This window comes from Engraulis encrasicolus, chromosome 24, assembly GCF_034702125.1.
Source record: "Engraulis encrasicolus isolate BLACKSEA-1 chromosome 24, IST_EnEncr_1.0, whole genome shotgun sequence".
NCBI lineage: Eukaryota > Metazoa > Chordata > Actinopteri > Clupeiformes > Engraulidae > Engraulis > Engraulis encrasicolus.
The window spans coordinates 45,053,286-45,072,172 of record NC_085880.1 but is presented as its reverse complement, the minus strand read 5'-3'; the positions used below and the strand labels follow the sequence as shown (position 1 = coordinate 45,072,172).

General features: G+C 42.3%; 1 protein-coding gene across 1 annotated transcript; it reads right to left on the bottom strand.

Annotated features, from left to right (window-relative positions):
* Positions 1-420: 420 nt before the first annotated feature.
* Positions 421-17,028, bottom strand: LOC134441118 (deleted in malignant brain tumors 1 protein-like). Its single transcript, XM_063191307.1, has 14 exons — positions 16,907-17,028; positions 13,632-13,828; positions 13,263-13,361; positions 12,443-12,484; positions 11,724-11,829; positions 6,530-6,666; positions 6,387-6,434; positions 5,748-5,840; positions 4,075-4,225; positions 3,622-3,830; positions 3,069-3,247; positions 2,388-2,782; positions 990-1,234; positions 421-827 (listed from the first exon to the last, which is right to left on the bottom strand). Exons 1-14 carry the CDS (start codon positions 17,026-17,028, stop codon positions 769-771), a joined length of 2,082 nt encoding a protein of 693 aa, XP_063047377.1. The 3' UTR covers positions 421-768.
* Between the last annotated feature and the right edge of the window lie 1,859 nt (positions 17,029-18,887).

Sequence of the window (18,887 nt, the reverse complement as noted above, 5' to 3'; positions counted from 1 at the left end):
TGTCAAGACTTATATTAAGACATAGGGCCTAAATGTTTTGGGGTTTGAGATAGTTTTGTGTATTCAGTGACAATGCTTTTTGAGTGATATGACAAAAGCAATTGCTAATGTACAAAAAAGCTGAGAATTGTACACAACCATCTGCATGATGATGAAAGCATTTGCTAAATGCTGAAAACTATGAGAAACGTATTTTACCATGTGCACAGATAACAGCAGGAAGTCACAATTGAACAAGACGTTTTGAGAATGATAATTCTGTTGTGAGAAATGTACAAAACCAATTGAGAAATACTGTAAATGATTTAGTGGATCACCAACACTGACAAAAAATACACACAATCAGCGTGTTGCCTTTTGGAATGCTTTAATAATCATTTTAATAATCATTTTAAAGTACATAGAAGGAAAATAGAGCAATATAATAATTTCATCATACAGTACATGGGTTTCCCGTTTGTGAACAATCCCTGGCTGCGCACCCCTGGCTGTGCACTCTTCAACCTCTGATTGTTGGAAACCGCTGTCACTCAAAAAATACACTCGGATGGTTGGCTGTTTAGCATCTTGTCCCTCCTCACAGCACAAATGTTTGTAAATGGGAAACCTACTGTATAGGCTATAGAGTGCCATAGAGCTCCTCTAGAAACCTACTGTATGTATAGAGTGCTATAGAGTGCCTCTGTGGCAGACATGATTGGTCGAGATAGTAGATGAGGAAAAGAGATGATTGATTAGTTTTGGCTGATGAGGTCATCAGTGGGTTCTTCAGGCATCTGCCTTTGCCACCAAGTCCTCCAGCTGCTTCGCCACAGGCTTCTCAGGATCTGAACACACACACACACACACACACACACACACACAGAGTTAACCGGATTTGTGCTACAATGTTTCTGCTGACAGTTTTTCAAGAGGGAAACAGAATTAGCCATATTTAACCAATAATCAAGTATACTCTTCTCTTGAGTTATGAACAGCTGTGACTTCACCTCTGAGCTTGATGGGTCCCAGGACCAGGGTGTCTGTCTGGTGGCCAGGAGAGTCCAGGCTTCGGGCCTTGCGGCTCTGGCACTGCTGACGACAGCGCCATCTCTCGCTCGCAGGGCAGATGAGGACCTTGCACTGCAAGTACACAGTGTTATGGGTCCGCAGGAACATGAAGGCACGGAAGCGGAACCGTGCGGAGGTCTCGTAGCCGTTGCTGTAGACCTGGTACGTAGGGTCTCTTGGACAGCTGCAAGACGCAAAAATAGCATTTGATCACCAAAGGCACGTCACACTCAACTCTCAAAATTACATCATCTGTTTACCTGTCAGGTGTTTACTGTGCCTGTCTTACTGTAGGAACATTTGAAACATTAACGTTCCACAAACTATGTTTCTAGGTGCAAATTATGAAATGGCAAAAAAAAAACAATACATTTATTTCCCCCCTCATTTCCCATATTGTCTGAGTGGAGTAATGTTTTGTTCACAGACAACTGTAGTAAAATATTTCCCTTCAGAGCCAAACTAAAGCCCTCTGCTTTCAGCATCATGGTGCTGTTCATCCTGTTGGGACTGTTTTCCTTTAGTCACCTGTGGACAATACACAAAGAAGGTGGAGCTAACAAGAAGCGACACTCAATAAAACGTCCATTGCAACATTCGGCCCCATGATTTTTGGCCGCGGCCGCCATTCTGGAATGAATATCGGACAAATTACATTGGAATGCATTGGGAATGTGTACAGGATTTCTACATAATACGGTAAAACTACATCGATATAACTATTGGAAATTCTTCAGTTATGAATGCTTTTACCATCTCATGTGTTTTTTCAGCACAATCAGAGCAGAACTGAATTACCTATAAGGCTAAAGTTGCTAAAGTAGCTAGCCATATTGTGCTAACTTTAGCATTAGATGGCCAAATGGCCAAAGAACGTTGCTATGGCTACAGGTGATAACAGAGTGGCGTACGTGACTACCTGTTCATTCCAGAATGGCGGATTTGACTCAAAACTGACTCAAAACGCCCCCTATTGACTGTTTCCCATAAAAGACCTGAGTGTCGCTCCTTGTTAGATCCACCTTCTTTGCAATACATCCTCCCATAGTACGTGAGACAGGAGGCATGGGGCAGTTACTCATGGGTCATGCACATGAATACCGGCGTGCCAGTGGACACGAGGTGAAGTGCTGACCCAGTCATCCAGCCTTGATGTGTAGTGTGTGCTAGGAGTAGTAATATTCTGGCTTTATCTATTTTTATTTATTTATTATTTTTATTTTTTGCTGCTTGTTGCTGTCTATATCTTGTCTTTGTCTCGTGTCTGGTGCCAGCGTTTGTACTGCAAACACAATGGGGACAATAAAGTTCTACTACTACTAGAAGGTGGGTCTTACCCATTCACCACGATGTCATAGGAGCGGTGATCGGCATAGTCGTGTGGATTTGGGGAGGCCACGCAGGTGTCCAGGAAGAGGACAAGACTGCTGTCAGGTCTCCTCAAGCTCACCTTGACATACAGGTAATCATTCAGAGCAACTACATAGGGGTCGTCATAGATTTGCTGATAGAAACTGGATGAAGTGTAGAAGGCCATAGACGTGTTGAAACGCCCTACTCCAGAGATGGTTGAGGTTTCGTTCTCATGGGCTTCATACAATATCTGTGACACAGAGTCGGAATCCATGTGGCAGAGGGCAGACAGCTTGAATGTTGATTGGCGTGTGATTTCCCCGTTGTTGGTTCGATACGCCCGCACTGCATTGTGGTAAATCACCCGACCACCTTTGAACTAAACAGAGAAGAGAATGAGGATGTTGTGGTTCAACTTTTAGACTGTCAGTGTTGTTTTAGACAGGTAAAAATGTTATATGTCACAACGACTGAGGACCACAAGGATGGCATGTTTTACAGTTGGTAGGCCGCCCACCAGTAATATTCACTGCTCAGTTGTTGTGGTATAACTCACCAAAGATCACCTGCCTGAAATAAACATTTTCTTACTGACTTGTTTGAGACAATCTGAAAGGTAGGCCTAGTGGTCAGTGATTTTCCTATCTTACAACATACAATCATACCTCTCTGACGGTTCCACAGTGATTGAGGGGGAAGTTGAAGATGACTTGGTAGCTGGTGATGGATGGTCTACAGTGTTCATCATTGACGTACAGATCATTGCCATTGTCATATCCCTGAGAACCCAGGAAAGCTCTCGAGATGACAATGTTCATGTTGTCGCCTGAACACTGAACCCGACCTATGTACAGGCAGTGACATGAGTTGGGTAAGGAGATATATACCATTTATTACACAACCAGTACCAATTCAATTGCAAAAAAAAACAATTAATATGGTAACACTTTATTTTAGGGATACATCTATTAGCACTAATACAGACAATGTTAATGCCTGCGCAAGTAGCTTGTAAGACATGTACTAAGCAAAGGCCTACTAGGTCCTTACTAAGGTTAAATTGGTAATAAATCCCTTATTGTGCATGAACAAGACATTTGCGAATACATGCCTAACAAATGTTTGATTTTGCTTTTTACATGCCTTACAATTTACTTATACAGGAACATTGTATGTATTAGTGCTAATAGATGTATCCCTAAAATATCACCCCCTCACCGTTATCCGTGGACAGGGAGCTGATGAACTCAGCCTGGAAGCCACGACTGACTCCAGAGTTGTCACTTCTGAAGAGCACAGTCAGGTGGTTGGAGGAGGAGTGGAAGGCAGCCTGGGAGGAGTTGTGGCAGAGTTTCCCCAGCTGACTGTAGCCTGTGGACGGGCCGTCGTGGACAGTGACGTAATCACAGCTACAGCAGCGCTCCAGCCTGAACACAGATGGAATTGAAAAACTGGTCAGACCATGGAGTTGCAAAGACATACTGCAACATCTTCTTCAGACCCTGAATAGGGAACATTATTATATTGTGGTAACAAGCTCTCAATAACAGTTTTGGGACAATGACTGTCATGAAATAATGATCAGGGGAAAGTGGAAGATGGAGGAGAGCGCTGGTTAGTCGCTGTCCACTCAGTGAAAGACATTATTGTAAATTTGTTCCAGCGACTTACTCTAGTTCTGTAAAAGTCAGCAGAACCCTCTGGCCAGAGGGAGCAGACAGCCTCCACACACAGTAGGCGTTGTCATGGTAATAGCTTGGATGGTAGGGACTGGAGAAGGTTCCAGAACCACTGAGGTATCCTCCACATTCCGGGTGTTGTGCTGGATCAAGATAGAAAATATCCCGTTATTTGCGTTTCCTCTTACCGTGTATTTCATATGGGCAGCATAGAAAGCTACTACTTAACCCTTTGCAAAGTAGGAGAGGCAGAATGGTTCGCTAAAGCAGTGGTTCTTAACCTGGGGTGCGGGCACCCCCTGGGGGTGCACCAGAGATTTCAGGGGGTGCGCGGAATTTTGTTTGTGTTGAGGTTGTGACCAAAATTCTGCTTCCAAACATTATAATTAGGCAATATCAAGACAAAATGAAAACATGTTCCCATGTAAAGTCATTAAGTATTGATTAATGTCTTAGCAAGAATCATTGTAATTAATCACTAAAATATTGTTTAGTGCGTAAATACATGTACGTTTGGATTGGGGGTGCACGGCTTGTCTTGGGCACAGATTAGGCGCTAAAGAGTTGTTTTAGGTAATAGTGTATCACAGAAAAACTCAACTAAGTCAACCATGGGCCCTGACTAATTTGTTCATATAGCCCAACATTTATAGGAGCAATCCTAGTGAAATTTGTCTTTATCAAACAAACAGCTATGCAGCGCACTATTCAGTTATTACAATACAGCTTCAATATTGAAAAAATCATATAGGCTACTGTACGTGTTGAGGCTGGTTGGTTTGTTGTTCTGCCACAGTGTCCTAGAGAGAGAGATACAGAGAGAGACTCAGATTAACACATCATTTAAGTTCGGTTAGGTCCATTTAAGTCAAGAACAGAACAAGAAATTCTGAATGCAAGAGAGAAAAGGTCATCCTTTGAAAAGTTCATCATTTGAGGACATTGACATTACTTGATTTTTGTGAAGTGTACTTGTATTTATTGAACTTGCACATATTTTCATGGTGTGTACACATACATTATGTGACATGACGTGATTGGTCACATGGGGTGATGTCACTATAAGTGAGTCATTTTCCTTAATTTATCTAAGCCCTGATGAAGACTTGTGTGTGAGGTCGAAACATGTTGTAACTCTAGTCCAGTATTATTAATGGCTTTCTAATACAGTACAACTTCCCGCTTGGACACCTTGTTTGGAGTGCCTGGATGAACTTTTCCCTCTTAAATGAACTGATCCCTGATACCCAAGAGCACCCACCCAACAATTTCCTAAAACACTCGGGTGACAGCTTGAGCTTCCAGCCACCTGTGTGCTTTATAAAATGTCTGAATGCCATTTCTTTTAATAGTTATTTGGACAAGGACAACATGACAAGGAGTAGCCATGTCATACACGACAAGGTAGAGCTTGGGAGGTGGTGAGTTGCGAAGAAGCGAGTAGCCAAGAGTTGGGAACAAAACAAAGAACTTTTAAAAGACGGCAAATTTGAAACTGACCAATCAATGAGGAGTAAGGAGAGTTGATAACCTAGAACACCTGAGAAAAAAATGAGCTGCAAGCTCTTGACTGCCACGGCATAGCCAGAACAGACACTAACACTAGATTGAGTAATGGTGTACATTACTTCAATATAGACACATCTCCCGGGTTTATTTATCTACCATAGTAGTCACGGCAGCAGTTTCCATAGTATTCACAGGAGCTGTTGCACGAGCAGCTGCCAAAGTCAACGCCACAGTTCCACCTGCAGGACACTTGAGTAGAAGAAATGCCACAATAATGCCAAGCTGGTTTAGTTTACTATCAAGGCAGATACAATGTGCTGTTGCAGATCACAATGACATTTAGTTGGGAAATGACATCATTGTTACTTTGTGGGGCAATTAAGGCTGGTTATTTTCTGTTTTCACTATAGTTTTTCATATATATAACATTAGAACTAAATTCCATAAATGTTGTTTATATAGGCCTATAAACATGGTTCGGGAGGAAGCCCGGGAGTGATTCACAGCTGTCATTACTTGCTCCCGCCTTCGCAGATATTTAAACCCCTCTTTTCCCTTTCACATTTGTGTGAAGGCTTTCCGGATTGTGCCACCACCTCCCCCTACTCCTCCATTCACTAGACTAGGGCACCCAGCTACACTCCTATACAATGGGGGTGAAAGCGGNTCTCATCCCGCATGATNTCCGCTTTAAAAATGCCAGGACCGAGGCCAGACAGCATGCCACTAACACATAGCCTATTGTACACCAAGTACTCAAGGGCAAACTAGTGAAAAGCTGTAGGTGGTCAGTACCTGATGTGGTTGCTTCTGGGTTTTGTGTTGTTAGCACTGGACAGTAATCTTGGAAGACAAATACGAAAAGAGAAGTTAACAACTGGCACTCCCATGGCTAACCACGGCAATAACATAGCAACAGGATCACAGATATTTCTTACCATAGAAGTCGGGACAACAGTCCTTATTATGATGACATGCTGAATCACAATAACATGTACTGAGTGAAGCACCACAGTTGTTCTTGCAAGACGGTGCATCTGTTGGAAAGAAAGACACCAGCAAGTGGCATATAAAACTAGAAAAGCGCTCAGAGAGCGTGCACACCTCTGCCCTCTGGTGGACAGAAACACTCTCCTACCGCCAACGTACCAACAAACCGGCATACACACAAACTCGGATGATCCGGATGATTTTTTTAATTAATAAAAAGTACACACACAGCACACACACATACATACACACTCAAACTAAACTAAACTAAACTAAACATAATGTCAAGAGTCTGCCCTGGGACTAGGCCAGCTCAAGCATTAGTTTAGTAGCTCCTCTCGAAAGAGGAAGGTCTTTACTTGTTTTTTGAAGGCTGCAAGAGATGTGCTTAGTCTTGCTGCCTTTGGGAGACCGTTCCACCACTTGGGTACAACAACGGAGAACAGTCTTAACTGGGAGTAGAGGGACTGGATGGCAGAGCCAGACGGCTTGTGCTGGATGAGCGCAGTTCTCTTTCAGTAACATAAGGCGTTAGTAGGTCCTTCAGATAAGCTGGGGCCTTTCCTGCGATGGTTTTGTAGGCCAGGGTCAAAGCCTTGTGCTTGATCCGGGCGGCAATCGGTAGCCAGTGCAACTCAATAAACAGTCTTCAGACTGGTTATACATGTCATAAACGTTTTATGGTCATGAAATGTTGACATTAGGCTATTAGGGCTGTCTTACAGATACACATGGATAGAGCATTGTGGTTGATGGACAGATTTTGAAAGAAAGTCCATTGGGAAACTCCAACTCCCATTGTCATTGTGACACAGCACTCCACAGCACATAAGTGAACACTGCACACTGCACACAACGAAATTGCATTTATGCCTCACCCGTGCAAGGGGGCAGCCCTCAATGGCACCCCTAGGGAGCAGTGCGGCGGGACGGTACCATGCTCAGGGTACCTCAGTCATGGAGGAGGATGGGGGAGAGCACTGGTTGATTACTCTCCCCACCAACCTGGCGAGTCGAGAGTCGAAACGGCAACCTTTGGGCTACAAGTCTGACGCCCTAACCGCTTACGTGTACCTATGACTTTTGGATGTACCCTTACGATGCAGTACTCATCAGGCAACTTTTTGTCTTTTGTTGTTTTGGTCAGTAGGCAAAATTCAGACGAACATCAGAAAGGCCTTACCTTGACAAATGACAGAGGCATCTTCAGCATGGGTGCAGTCATGGTAACCAAGGGGATTTTGTCTACACTGAGACAAAGATGATTCTGTACCATTGCAGTCAACCTGATCGAGCCAAATCTGCCCGCTGCCTTGACCAAAGTAAGCTTGTGATGGTGCACTTATGGCTGCTCCACAGCCTAGCTGTCTGCAAACCACTGTAGCATCGTTTAGGTCCCACGAATCATCACACACAGTGCCCCAGCTGCCACGGGCGTAGACTTCCACTCTCCCAGAACACGAACTGTTACCAGCAGCCAGACGTATATCATCGCTCCCTCCTATAAAAGATAGGACAAATTAAAACATCGCCTAGCTTAACCTTGGCAGAGAGTTTGCCTCTGTTTGGCCATTTTTGATCAATGGTCAATAAAAGGTATTCATGTCAACTTCCTTGTCTGGGGTGTAATTTTAGCCGGTCTGATCTTACATCTTAGACTGGAACAAGCATAGAACTAGGATGAAAAAATGTAATTGCAAAGCTGGTTTAGGACAACAGACTGTTTGTGTCTACATGCACGATTCTGATCATTTGTTATACCTGTTGTTGGCTCCTCTGGACCTGGAGTTGTTGGGCTACAGTAGCCTAAGCAGGAACGAAGCAAACAAAAAAGGTGGGACCATTAAAAAATACCATTCCCATTCAGATTTGAAGTGATACTTAAAGTAGTAAGTACTGTACTCCCCTTAGAGCCCTATCTCATGCCTTTCGTAAAGTCTTCACGAAAATAATATATTAATTTTCGTGGTGCATTCACGTTATTGCCCGCCTTTCGTAAAGTCTTCACGAAAATAATAGATTAATTTTCACGCTGCCTATTCACTTGAATTGCCCCACTGCTGCTATGGTTATCCAAACGTCTGCCGGGGTGGGGAGGGGGTGCTGACAGAACACTGCTGATACACTTGGGACTCACTAATTCGACGCCCTTTCGGTACTTACGCCTTATGTCCCCTAAACCTAAACCTAAACCTAAACCTAACCCTAACCTTAACCCTACTTAACCCTAAACCTAACCCTAACCCTAACCCTAACCTTAACCCTAACCTTAACCCTAAACCTAACCCTAAATTGCTTGTTTGAAATGTTTGATTACCATGTGACGGTAGGCTACCGAAAGGGCATCAAACTAGTGGGTCGCTAGGCAACAGTCGGGCAATTCAAGTGAATAGGCAATAGGGCTTTGACTTGTGCCCCAAAATCATAGTCGAAGTTCGTTTCTAAATTAAAAACGATATTCGAATATATTCGAATATTTATCCATATTTTTAGATGCGTCCCAGCATCTCTATAAGAGGGTCTGTCTGTCCGTCCGTCCGTCCGTCTGAAACGCATTCGTCTGAAACGCATTCGTCTGAAACGCATTCCTTCAATTGTTCCTTACTGTGGCCACAAGGCGGCAGAGTTGCCATTTTGGACCGGAGCGAATGCGTGCAAGCCAATTGTTCCTTACTGTGGCCACAAGGCGGCAGAGTTGCCATTTTGGACCGGAGCGAATGCGTGCAAGCCAGAACATATTACCAAACAGGCAAGACAGCTGATGGCATTGTGAGACAACTGAGGGGGGCATTCAATTTTCGCCATTGTTCTGCGTTTGGACAATGGGAGGCAACTTTACTTTGGTTCGTCAGAAACTCGCGGAAATGAACGATTTAGAAGTCGGCAGGCAGTTTTTGACACAGATGTTTGTGCTCGGATAGAGAGGCGTTTGCATTGCATAACGCTCCACGGCATGGAACCGTAGTTAGTTGACAGGCGACCCGCAGCGCATACAGCTCTTCCTCTAAACGTTGACCTGTAACATTTGGTTATAGCTTTTCTCCTTTCAAAACATTTACATTTTCCTTTGTGCGTGGATAGAGGGGCGTTTGCATTGCATTTGCTCCACGACATGGAACTGTAATTAGTTGACAGGCGACCCGCAGCGCAGCTCTTCCTCTAAACGTGGACCTGTGACATACATTTGGTGAGCTTTTTTTTCTTGCATTACATTCACATTTTCCTCCGCTTTTCTCCAGTCCACAAACTCGGGTTCAGAGGTCTCTGTGTAGCCTACGAGCCTCCCTTTTAATATTCCCAGCGAGTTTACTTCTGCCTTTTCAGTAGTCAGTTTGCGCTGCGCATTGGAGCATGGTGCTCGAACTACAAGTAGACATCTGAGCCATTTGACATACGGTGTGTTAGCCTACTCGTAACCTACAGGGAGGTTCTTTCGTTGGCGGGCTCGTACCCCACAGGTGCTTTTCGCTGCGCTCAGAGAGAGCACAGGACATAACGCGTCTTCCGTAATTGCTTTGTAGTCGTTTGAATTTGGTAAACTCTGGCACGGGAGCTCACTGCTTTGTGCCTTGACGGTGAAGCTGGTTTTGAAAAATAAGCGCATAATTCACCTAAAGGGTGAACCCATAAGCACATGATTCACCCAAACGATTTTATTTATTTATTATTTGTCGATGTTTAGATTCTTTCCCACATGCACATGATGCTGAAATGGCGTGATACTAAAGGTTGATACTAATAAATGTCTGGTCATTTGTAATGTAGCCTACTTCATCTATGTGAAATTTGAAATCATATGGTTCTTTTCCAAATCCAAGAATGATAAGCTTATTACCTAAACTGCAAAAAATAAAGCCATGTCTTGCCATTTTGCTGCCTGCCACATTATTTGGAGTGTCCATGATGACCAATAAACAAAAAGTACATCCTCAGGGGGGCGTTGACAGGTTAGGAGGAGGCCAGGGGGGTGTTTGGGGGGGAAAAAATTGCATTGTTGGAACTGGCATAGAGGGACGCATCTGTTGTCCGCCTGTCGGCCTTGTTTACCATTAAAATTGCCCCAGTTAGACCTGATGTCAACCTGAAGTTGTTCTTTCCCCCAGTCAGTGACTAGTAAAAGGCTATTCCAACCAGAGATGTAGCCTAATGGCCCATTAACAACATGCATTCAACCAGCCATTATTGTTTAGCAATCGTTCAGCACTTATAAGAAGACGGTACTTAGAGGTGTGAATGCAGATTAAAACATGGCAAAGCTAGCAGCCATGTCAAACTTGTAGCCCAAGTTAAAATTTGAATTGGATCATATGGGAATCATGAGAATTGAGCACACAGCACCAATATCAACAAATATGTATTTATTTTCTATCACTAATGACGGACATTTAGGTATTGTGCCTGTAGGTCCAGGTAAGATGACTACCTCGTCTAAAAACGAACATTACACAAACTAGCAGTGCGCTAAAAACATGCTAAAAGCATGCTAACAAAATCATCACCTGGAGTCTGCCTGATCTGACACCCAGACCAACGAAGCTAATTTGGTCAATTTGGTTATCATCTTACTCTTGGCGTAATCACAGGTACTTGTGGGTTGAATCACATAATTCCAGAAACTCGTCAACAACTCCAGAAAGTAATGTGATGATGCTTTGTTTATTAACTGTAGCCATTCACTTGAATGGAACTCTGCTGCACTCATCTGCTTGTTAATGCGGACTCTGGGGAAGACTGCCTGCCGCAAGTGTCCTGCTACGGAACACAGAGAGATGAGCCACGCACGCGACTCTCCTCAACACAGCTGTAGTGATTAACCAGCCATGGAAAAAATAAATTGAGACTGTGAATTGCGATGTTTACAAGGAAATAATTTTAATCAATAACAATGAAATACCCAAAAAAGCAATACCCATGTCAGATTCGAATATTAATGGCCAATTAATATTCGTTCGAATGTCTCGAATTTTCTTAACATTCGACTTATATTCGAATATCGAATATCGAAGTCAAAGGCTTAATAGGCAGCGTGAAAATTAATCTATTATTTTCGTGAAGACTTTACGAAAGGTGGGCAATAACGTGAATGCACCACGAAAATTAATATATTTTTTTCGTGAATACTTCATGAAATGAGTGAGATACGGTTGCCCCTTACCATAGTAGTCATGGCAGCAGTTTCCATAGTATTCACATGAGCTTCTGCAGGAACAACTGCCACTGTCATAGCCACAGTTCCACCTGCAAGAACCTATCAGAGAAAAATATAAGAAGCCTATCATAACACTTTTTAAATCATAGTTCCTTGGTAAGTTGACAAGTTCCCAAAAGAATAAAGTAAGACTAAGGTAAGAATTAAGGTTGACTGTGCTTACACTAAGTAAATACTTAGGTTGTGCTTGCAACTTTGTCTATAGAGTGGGCAGGTGTCAGAGGACATGGTTCAGGTTGGAGTAGGGAATCATGTAGGCCTATAATGAATTTCATGCACTAGAATTTCATACACTTGCCAACTACAAAATTAGTGTTTTTTTAGCTTCATCTGTTTGTGTATGCCATGTACAACATCAAAATCTAGTATACATTATAATAGTATACAGTAGCCTATATATGACAAACGTCTTTGTGCAGACGGGCCCATTCACCCATTACTCAAAGGACTCAACTACATTATAACATCATTGTTATAACATTACAGAGAGCCAGATCAAGACTTGATCATCACAATGTTGGTGATAGTAAGGTTATGAAATAGGCTCAGCACAAAGGGGTTTAATGCAATGGTTTTTAATTACATTTAACAGGACAGCTTATTTTTGGTATAAAAATATGCATCTTGTATTGGTGTGCATGGTGTCCAGTACCTGGCGTTGTTGGGATTTCGGTTGTTGGCATTGAGCAGTAATCTGGAAAACAGGAGAAAAGAATAGGTAATAAGGAATTAGGAGTGCAAACGATTAATCGACTTTAATCGATCAATGCATTAATCGATTATAAAACATTACTAATACTACTACTGTTCATTTGTCTTAGCAGTTCTTCTCTCAGTTAGAGGGGGGAAAAAAACCTGACAGTGGCTTACATGAGTGACAGTGGCGACATTCATTCAGATTTGTTTGGAAATGTGGATGAAGTTGAGATAGAGATATCTAGACTGAGGTTAGTGGATTCAAACGATGTTTGAAGATGAGCAGGAAGACTTGCTGAGTTTGTCAGCTTTTGAGATTAATGGACAAAAGAACTTTGTCCCTTGTGCAAAGATGGCGTAAAATGCATTAATCGATTAAAAAACATTAATCACAATTAATCGACAATATAACTGACAAGAGACCCAGGTAAAATTGGCATGTGAAGAGTGTGTGTGAAGAGGGGTGTGAATAGTGGGAATATTGAAATCACCTTTGGATTAACGAATTGAAATATAATTAATTTAAATGTGGTATTTTATCTCAATTTTTAATTAAAATTTTTAGATTTAGTAGGGTTTTTTTTAGAAACATTGAGAGCGTAAGTCGATCGATAAGACTATCAACTAATGTTTAATTAATTAATCGATAATTTGCATCCCTAGAAGGAATGGACAGCTGGCCCTCCCTTGATAAACACTGGAAAATATAAAACATCACTTCTTACCAGAAACATCAACAGTGCTTGTTGTAATACCAATTTCACACCATTGCTTACCGTAGACATCAGGACAACAGTTCTTATTGTAATGACAGGAATACTGACAAGAGCATTCAGGGAACGAGCCACCACAATTGTGCCTGCAAGATGGTAGGTCTGTGGAAAAGAAAAATAAAATAAAACAAAACAAAAACAAAGAGTAGGTATACAGAAATGTGCCGTGTTTTTTTAAAGGTACACTGTGCAGGAAATGTATGAAAAGTGATTTTTTTCCAGTTATAGTGAATACTTTGAATTTGATGGTGGTGGTAAGTATTCATGAAAAAGTTAACATTGGTGAATGGGTAGCATGGATTCTGGAAATAAACAACTAAAAATCTCACGCAGTGTACCTTTAACGGAGGAAAACAGTACTTTGAAACATACCGGCAAAAGTGTATGTGGCAGAGAATCCTGACAAGCTCAGAGAGCCGTCAGTCTTAAAAACCACCGTCAGGTCGTTTCCTGTGGAGTTGACTGTGGTGGTCAAATCTCCACACAGCGTTGTGAGGAGTGGGGAAGAGGATGATGGCCCATTGTGAACTTTGACATAATCATAACGACAATCCGATGACTCCTCCAAACTGGATGTGAAAAACTAGAGATTAGAAATGTCATTGAAAATCATTCAGCAGCACATACATACAGGGGTTAGACAAAATAATGGAAACACCTGTCATTTTAGTGTGGGAAGTTTCATGACTCAAGTGGACCAGCCTGTTGGCCAATCTTCATACATTGCACCAGTAAGGTGAATTGTGAAGGTTCAATTAGCAAGGTTAGAGGACAGTTTTGCTTAAAATTTTGCAAAGCACACAACATTATGGGTGACATATCAGAGTTCAAAAAGGAAAAAATTCTAACCCCTGTATGTATTTTGTAGTTACATGCTACAATAATCATGGCTCAGACAAACGATATGCAATGTTTACTGTTGTGTGAATCCCCAGTAATGACAGCAAACATCTCTTGTTCTGGTCGTGTCCATGTCTACACAGTGCATCACCAAAAACCATGATGACATTTTACACAAATGAGGTCACCTGAGTTCTTGGAATGTCAGCGAGATGATGCGGTGTCCTGTGCTCGTGATCCTCCAATTGCAGTAAGAATTGTTGGGGTAGTTGTTGGGGTAGTTTGGACTTTCAATTGTACCACTTGAAGACGTCAGATACCCTCCACATGGTGTGGGACCTTTAAGATAATATACAGTTTCTTATTGAATGTCTACGGTTGAAAAGTTACACCCTTACAGTTCACATGGTCATGTGGTCCCTCACACAACTGCCTGTCATGGAGTGTGCCCCACTTGCAATGTGCCATACTGCACAGGTGTGGAGTGGTAGTCTGGCATACAGGGCATTTTCCCGGTGGGCAGACAGTCCTCAGGAGCCAATACTGTATTGCTTTGTTTGTTTGTTTGTTTGTTTGTTTGTTTGTTTTTCCAAGAAAATGACCCTCAAATATGATGGGGAAGCCCATTGGTCTGTTTTTAATATAGACAGTGGACTAACTAAAGCAGCGGTAGGCAATTAGATTTGGACGCGGCCGTTTTTTTTTTTACAAGGGCATCGTGGGCCGGCCATGACCATGGTTTTCAACAGGTTAAAAAGTCCTGGCATCTCTCTCTCATGAAAAGGACTTTAGAATGGCGTAACTAATGTATAAATTTGGCAGTTAGGCCTATTCATTATTATAACATGTTTCATTAGCTGAAGATTGCTAGCAATCAATGCAAAATTTCGTCTGCATTTTTTTTCCCAATTAGGCTATTTGACTGCACTCACTGCATTGCACTGCTATTTGCTGCGTCTTCCTAGCCGAAAGTGATTGATGGCGGGCCAGATTTGTACCCCGGGCCCCTAATTGCCTACCCATGAACTAAAGGATGAAAAGCAGGGAGGCAGACGATGTGAAGGGCTGGTCTATGCCAATAACGCCCGGGCTCTTTGTCGATCCCAGTCCAGCCCTGACACTGCACATATCTATGCTTCACCCATCACTGGGGTCCCTTGCACTGGTCACCCTTATAGCTCACACAAAATAAGTGTGCTCTCAATGCCCTCACAGTAGCCATCTTCTGACACCATTTTCAGTGAACAGGAGTAGGGTTGACCTGCTGGGACTCAAACCGGGACTTTTTGTCACACCATTACACGGGGTGACATAAACTAGTTGATTTATTCCAAGTTATCCAAAGTCATATGTAAAACATTAGAGGACTTAACCAGATACACTTACATTGAATGACGGTCACACAATGCAGCTTGTCATTGTCATTATCACTACTACTACTACTACTACTACTACTGTTCATTTGTCTTAGCAGTTCTTCTCTCAGTTAGAGTGGAAAAAAAAACCTGACAGTGGTTTGAGTGACAGTGGCAACATTAAATCAGATTTGTTTGGAAATGTGGATGAAGTTGAGATAGAGATATCTAGACTGAGGTTAGTGGATTCAAACGATGTTTGAAGATGAGCAGGAAGACTTGCTGAGTTTGTCAGCTTTTGAGATGAATGGACAAGAGAACTTTCTCCCTTGTGCAAAGATGGCGTACAAAAGAGCACTTACATATATATTTTTTAATAAATCCTCTCTCTATGTGTTATCTGTTACATTCACCTCTAATGAACACCATAGCTACTACCTTTAGCGCAGGGGTGGGCAATTGTTTTTGCCCAAGGGCCGCATTGGGTTTAGAATGTTGTTCAAAGGGCCGGATATCGCAGGCAACTTCCCCGTGACAATAACAAGAAATGGTGTATGCCGCATAATTACGCCATTGTCAGTTATGCCGTTCCTGCAAATTGTATTTAGATGTAGACTTAAGTAATCCGAAGTTTCCAAGACCCCTGTTTTAGGAAGCCAATTTAAGAATGATTGACCATATGAACTTGTATTTTTTCTTGGAAAGACTCTGAAGACCACATGAAATGGCTGAGCGGGCCGCATGTGGCCCCCGGGCCTGAGTTTGCCCACGTCTGTTTTAGCCATTGTAGGGCAGGCAGAATGGCTTGGAGTTGTTTAGATAGGCCTAACTGTTAGTGCGTAGAGCTTTAAACAGGACACAGATAATTACACGTTCATTATTCATAATTACACAGGAACATACTTTTTAGAGAGGAGCGAGTGGTTTTTAGCCAGATTCAAGCTTTTGATGTCTTGTTATTTGCATTAATTGTTTCATATAAATGTAGTTAGTATTTTGCACATTTTGTGAAATATTTGGGACATATGCCTACTTGGAATTGCTGGAGCTGGAGTGGTTTGAGCACTGGACACATCTGTAGGAAACATACAGAATGGATAATACATTATGATGAAGAAAATACATTCCTAATGATTATAAAGTTAACATGCAAACCATGCATTGCTACACACTTGTTAAAAAATACCTGTACAGTATGCAGAATTGCAATTTGAAGGTTTCACTAGTTCATAAACGGCATAGTTTCCTGGACACATTTTCACCCGGATGGATGGCGATGTGGAGTAGCAGCAATTATCTCTATAGCTTCCACACACTGCCCTGGTGACGATACCGTCTTCTTGTGTTGGGTGTGGCTCTGTTAGCCACAGGGGTACATGAGTACCACATCGTCTTCTTGGCACACAGCTGTCTGGTATGCGGACACTCTGCCCCTGATAGAACAGGCGGTACCAGCCCTGAAACTGGACGTTAGCGTCACACTTGGGGTCTGACTGGTCCTGGTTGGTGGTGGCCCTCCAGGTGTCATTCAGGACCGTGTAGTGGTCACAAGGGTCTGGCTCTTGAGCTGCCATGGTGCACAGGGACATGGGAAACACATGATGGGACATCAGAGAGATCAAAACACATTTCTGAGAGTGCAGACCTCTGCCAAGGAAGCTGTTTGTTTGAACATTTGACTATGTTACACCCGGTTTTTGTTTTAAGTCTTTCTGCCTTCTTTTTGTGGAGTTAGAAACTGGAATCTCAACATTTGCCCAGTCCCGCAGTTCAATTTACGGTCACTTNGGGCCAGCCCCGCCGACAGGGGGGGACTAAAGGGCTTTTTGTCCCGGGCCCTGGGAATTCTGGAATAGAGGGGGGCCCATAACTGGGCCCCCATGACGTTGGGCTCAATTATGATACGTTCACTTCAAAATGTGTTGTTTTTTAGGGTAGAAAAGTGCTTTATTTGCATTCAAACAATTACTTATAGATGTTTGTCTTCATTGCCCTTGAAAAAACGGCCAATAACCCCCTATCGCCCCTCCAAAATGGATTGGTCTTTCTAGAAAAAAAAGACGACAGCATTCGATAAGTGGTCAGTGTGCGCAAGCCAGTTAGTAAACATGCACAAGTCAGGAGCGCAGATAAAGAAGGAAACACGAAAAAGAGAGGAAGAAGCCAAAAGGCTGCGGGGTTCTCTGGCTAAATATTTCAGGAAAGACTGGAATGATGCAGCAGGCACCAGTAAAAGCAGCTGTGCAGCAGATCCAGGTAAGACACGGCAAACTTTTTCCAGCCCCGTCGTCAAGTAGCCTAACATTGGCACAGGAGGCCGTGAGCAAGTCACACGGGATTCAGTAGGCTATCAGAGAGACAGGGGGTATCGAATAATTTGATTATTACCACAACGGCTTAATAACAATATGTTTCATGCACCTATGTAATTGAATCTATGAATGCGCATTACTCTGCAATTATGTGTCCAAATCAAAAGTTTCAGGCAGGCACGCGCACGCCAATCAGGCTGAATTGATATGAGAATCATCCCCGGTCAGCTGAATTACAGCCAGTGTAACTCGACTCTGGTTTAAACTTATTTGGTTTAAAATAAGCCAGTGCCATATCAACGTGTGAAATTTAGATAGCCTAGAATTGAATGTAACGAATGGGTTATAACGGTGGCGTTTTGGGGTAACCTGTAACTTTCGTTTCTGATTGCGGTGAACTTGACACTCGCAAGTAGGGACGTGCACAGGAATCTCAAAGGGCAGTTGCTCTAACCTGAAGAAAGGGCAACCCCCCCACCCCCCCCAAAAAAAACCCATCAACAATGAGCGGCCTTCAGAATTTTTAGGAAACTGCACCATGGGTATTATTATTTTTAGTAGTAGTAGTAGAAGTAGTATATTATTGTCATAATTATTAATATTATTTTATTGTATAGTATCTTGAATATGCGTACCATATGATATAACATGCTAGTTTTTAAACATGTAGGCCTACCTATTAATCATATCAGAGATGATCAGCCTTATGCCCACCTGCCCTAAATGTCTCCTGATCCACATTTCCTCATGTGTGGTATGTGGCTGCCCCTAAATTAAATGAAATTATGAGAAAAAGCCTTGATAGTTTTTAAACCTGTATCAGTCACAGAGATGATCAGTCTTATGCCTACCTGCCCTATGTGCAGAGGTCTGTGGCTCTGAGTCATCCTCATCTTAAATGAAATGAAATGATGAGTAAATGAATAGGCTAAATATGAGGATGCTTAATCAATTAACCCACTGTCATCTTTATAATCCTTGTAGCAGCCAAAGTAGACTTTAAGTTATAATAAATAGAAATAGTTTAAAAATGGTTAAAAAGATCATTTAATTTGAATTTGAAATTTCATTAATAGGCATATTCCATGATTAAAATGATGAATATTATATAGGAAAGCTAA